Source organism: Citrus clementina, unplaced genomic scaffold (assembly GCF_000493195.1).
Source record: "Citrus clementina cultivar Clemenules unplaced genomic scaffold, Citrus_clementina_v1.0 scaffold_7, whole genome shotgun sequence".
Classification (NCBI taxonomy): domain Eukaryota; kingdom Viridiplantae; phylum Streptophyta; class Magnoliopsida; order Sapindales; family Rutaceae; genus Citrus; species Citrus x clementina.
Window position 1 is genome coordinate 13,491,195 of NW_006262075.1, and position 4,774 is coordinate 13,495,968.

The 4,774-nt window shown below is 40.8% G+C and overlaps 1 protein-coding gene across 1 annotated transcript; it reads left to right on the plus strand.

Annotated features, from left to right (window-relative positions):
- Nucleotides 1-405: 405 nt before the first annotated feature.
- Nucleotides 406-1,917, plus strand: LOC18036295 (putative UPF0481 protein At3g02645). The gene is made up of 3 exons (XM_024181192.1): nucleotides 406-846; nucleotides 949-1,221; nucleotides 1,765-1,917. The coding sequence occupies exons 1-3, from the start codon at nucleotides 406-408 to the stop codon at nucleotides 1,915-1,917; spliced, it is 867 nt and encodes a 288-aa protein (XP_024036960.1).
- Nucleotides 1,918-4,774: the final 2,857 nt, after the last annotated feature.

Genomic DNA, 4,774 nt, shown 5'->3' on the forward strand with positions numbered 1-4,774 from the left:
AGCTAGCCGCAGCGAGAAGAGCACAAAGACAATTCTATGGTGATCATAAGCTCTAGTGTGCTGTTGATCAATTGAAAGAGCTTGAGCCACCAGATCCGAGCTTGCTATCACAAGTATTTGAAATTCAGTAGTGATACTCTAGCTTGGATGATGGCGATTGATGCATCATTCTTGCTTGAGTTTCTTCAGATCTATGCCATGAAAGATGATAAGTTACTCGCAACTTCTTCCTCAATATCAATATCGCATTTGTTTGATTATGCAGTGATGAAAGCTGCCCATAATGCGATTCTTAGAGATATGTCGATGCTTGAGAATCAAATTCCCTAACTTGTGTTGAGAAAAATACTTCAACTTCGATATTTATCTTCGGAATCAGCCGATGATTTGTTGCAGGCGATGTTAATGGGTTTCTGTGAAGAAGTTTCAACTTTTAAAATGAAAAAGAACAAGCCAATGATCCAAGCTTCAGAATCTGCCCATTTGCTAGATTATTTATACAACACAGTTGTGCCAAAGCAGCAACAGGCAGAGGTAACTGAAATTGATGGTCAAGAAATATATTCGGACGACTTAAAAAAGTTTTTCAGTGAGCTTTGGAAGCTTTTTTCAAAGATGATTCTATTAGGACCTATCAAATTCTTGTTCAAATTCCCCTGCTTCATGCTTTCCAAGATTCCTGGATTTTCAATATTGGCACAGCCGGTTCAAAATTTAATATTCCCACAAGACAACGAAGAAAATAAATCAGATGCTGAGAGATCCCCCTCAAACAAACACATGAACAAACCACCATTAGTAGAGGAAATCACAATCCTTTCAGTCACTGACCTTGCTAAAGTCGAGGTTCATTTTTGAGTCACTGTTGATAACACCTCAACCGTCCGTTTTGACACAAAGACGGTGACATTACACATTCATACTGTCAGTTTTGACGTTTACACAGAGGTGGTATTGAGAAACTTAGTGGCATACGAAGCATCAAATGCATCAGGGCCGCTAGTTTTAACTCGTTACTCTGAGTTCATGAATGGGATTGTTGACACTGAAAAGGATGTGAAGTTGCTTAGAGAAAATGGCATTTTTTTGAATAGATTGAACAATGATGCAGAGTTTGCCAACTTGTGGAAGGGAATCACAAAATCAATTAGATTGACGAAAGTGCCACACATTGATATAGTGATTGAAGACGTTAACAAGTATTACAACAGCCGATGGAGGGTAAACTATTGGAAAAATAAGAAGCTTAATGTGTTTGGTTCTTGGCAATTTCTTACATTTATGGCTACCATTATGCTCTTACTCTTGACGGCATTACAAGCTTTCTGCTCAGTTTATGATTGTCGGAAACATCACCGTGGCTTAAGCTATGACTAGAACATTCTTATTTCACAGCTTTATGGTCCAATTATAATAGTGTCACATCACTCTAAGCTTTATATGTACATACTAGTTTATTTTCTTTTCAAATACCATATGAACGGTATTCGATTCAGTGCTGATCAAACTTTTGTATTGATTTTTTAAGCAAGTTATTATTGGTAGTTAATTTAAAAGAATTTATAGTTATTTTTGCGAAGGTAATAACCATTATTTTAGTGACTGAAAGAACCTTTGAACAAGGCTGGCACAACCTTTAGATTGAGCCAGATTCTATGTTGGCTGTGCACCTTTTACTCGCTCAGAAACTTCAACCCCTTGAATCTTGCATAATCGTTGGTTGATTGTCCTAGTGATACAACCTGGCCAATTGTTGTGAATCAGATCGAGCACAATGAGACAGCAAGGGAAGAGACCCAGCCTGCAGAAATGGAAGAAGTCCAACCCGTGAATGAGACACAAGCTAGAGAGCAGCTCAAGACAGGTTCAGCTCGCACGAGAAAGAAACCAGGATGGCTCAAAGACTTTGTCATTTGAGGAATGTTCGAGAATGCTTGAGAGATTATAATAACGAATATTGTTCTGTTTTCAATTATTATTTTGTTGTTATCAATTTTATTCTATTTTAGTTAGTTAAGGGTGCGTGGTTATTTTTGAGGGAGAGAATATATTATACTGTCAAAGGGACCCGTGGGGGATATCAAAAAGGAATATATCATTTTGTCTTTTTTCAGCTTCGTCTTCTTTCTCTTCTCTGCAATTCCCCTGTCCCTTTTCTCTTTCTGCAAATTCTTTTCCCCACAGATTGGAGCTTGCACTCGCTCAAAGAGTGTCGTATCAACTGGTGCTTTCATTTCATCTCTTCACACAAAAAAAAAAAAAAAAACAAATGTCTCTCACAGAACCAACGACTGATTCAGCAGTTCTCTCCACCATGAAGACGCTCATTGAAAATCAAACGCTTGCTGTTCATCAGACCTTACAACAATATATGTCCACGGTGGATTCTCGATTTGAGGAGCTACGTTCCCAAATCAATGGTTTTGTCGGAGCGTCAGTGGGTTCTTCCCGCCCAATGGCACCGGAACCAGCGTCTTCGACTGTACTGTCAGGTGTTTCGGATATCTCTCCTTTGTTGCGTTCTATGAAAATGGATGTCCAAAATTTGATGGCACTGATCCGAATGGTTGGGATTTTCGAATCAATGAGTTCTTTGATTTTCACGGCACCCCTGACCAGTTACGCCTTCGTATTGTATCTTTTCACATGGAGGGGAAAGCAGCAGCATGGTATCAATGGATGAAGGCCAACAACTTGCTGAGCACTTAGCATAATTTTTTACTCAATCTTAAGCAAAGATTTGGTACATCCATGTATGAAGATCATCAAGGTAACCTCTCCAAGCTCTCCCAAACGTCGACTGTTGCTGATTTTCAGTCTGCCTTTGAGGATTTGATGAACAAGGTCACGGGCATCTCCGAGCCATTGTTGGTTAGTTTCTTTATCACGGGCTTAAAACCTGATATCAGACGAGAATTATTATTTGCAAGACCCACATCTCTCATGGAGGCTTTTGCTTTAGCCAAAGCTTATGAGGCACGGTCGGAAGAAATCAAGACCTCTAGCCGTTCTTGGACAAAGTGGACACCCTCATCTACTCACACCCACCAATCCACCATTACTGCCTCCCTACAACCTGCATCATATAAAACCCTAACAACAACTCCTCTTCCTAGTTTGTCAGCCACTAAACAGCCACCTCAACCCCCATTATTGCCTACTCCCACCTTGCCCATTCGTCGATTAACTTCAGCCGAATTAAGAGAGAAAAGAGACAAAGGGCTCTGTTACAACTGCGACAAAAAATATAGCTCCACACATCGCTGTCGTAGCAAGTTTTTGTTATTAATGGGTACAGATGATGAAGATGATGAGCCAAGTGAGGACGCTTTTAGTCATGCACAACCAGATGAAGTAGTCACGGCAGACATATCTAGTTTGAATGCCTTGGCTGGGCAAACTAATCCACGATCTTTAAGGGTGCTGGGCACCGTTGCCAGCTATCAGTTTCAGGTGTTAATTGACAGTGGCAGTACCCACAATTTCCTTAAGCCGCCATTGGCTGAACGCCTTGGCCTTTCCGTTCAAGCTATACCTCATTTTCGAGTCTACATTGGCAATGGCGATTTTCTTACTTGTCGATTTCTCTGTCCTAAAGTGCCTATTAATATGCAGGGGCATGAATTTCTTTTGGATTTCTTCCTTTTGCCAATCGAAGGCCCTGATGCTGTCCTTGGGATTCAATGGTTACAAAGCTTGGGAAGAATTTCTACGGATTACTCCGAGATGACGATGGAGTTTCAATGGGAGGGAAAATCTGTCATTTTACGGGGAGACCTAATTCCAAACCTGAATTTAATCTCTTTTAACCAGTTTCATGCCATGCTTTGCTCATTGAAAGAGAACTTGCGACAAGCTCAGCATCGAATGGCTCAAAAGGCTAATTTACATCGCCGAGAAACTCAATTGCAGGTAGGTGATAAAGTGTTGGTGCACCTTCAGCCATATCGCCAGACATCAGTTGCTAAACGCTCATCTCATAAGCTGGCAAGGCGCTATTATAGACCGTTCACAGTGGTAGAGCGTATTGGACCCGTTGCTTACAAGTTAGAGTTACCCACAAATTGTAGAATTCACCCGGTGTTCCATATTTCCTTACTAAAACCTTATGTGGGAAACTCCCCCATTGATGTTTATTCACTGCCTCCAGGAAGTGTGGATAACAAGCCCCTGTCATCACCAATTGCAGTATGTGCTGAGCGAAAGATACTTCGACAAGGCAAAGAAATTCCACAAATTTTGGTGCAATGGTCTGATAGCTCACCAGAAAATTCAACTTGGGAGGACTTTGAGGAATTTTGTAAACTCTACCCTGCACTACACCTTGAGGACAAGGTAAGCTTTCAAGGAATGGGGAATGATACAACCTGGCCAATTGTTGTGAATCGGATCGAGCACAATGAGACAGCAAGGGAAGAGACCCAGCCTGCAGAAATGGAAGAAGTCCAACCCGTGAATGAGACACAAGCTAGAGAGCAGCTCAAGACAGGTTCAGCTCGCGCGAGAAAGAAACCAGGATGGTTCAAAGACTTTGTCATTTGAGGAATGTTCGAGAATGCTTGAGAGATTATAATAACGAATATTGTTCTATTTTCAATTATTATTTTGTTGTTATCAATTTTATTCTATTTTAGTTAGTTAAGGGTGCGTGGCTGTTTTTGAGGGAGAGAATATATTGTACTGTCAAAGGGACCCGTGGGGGATATCAAAAAGGAATATATCATTTTGTCTTTTTTCAGCTTCGTCTTCTTTCTCTTCTCTGCAATTCCCCTGT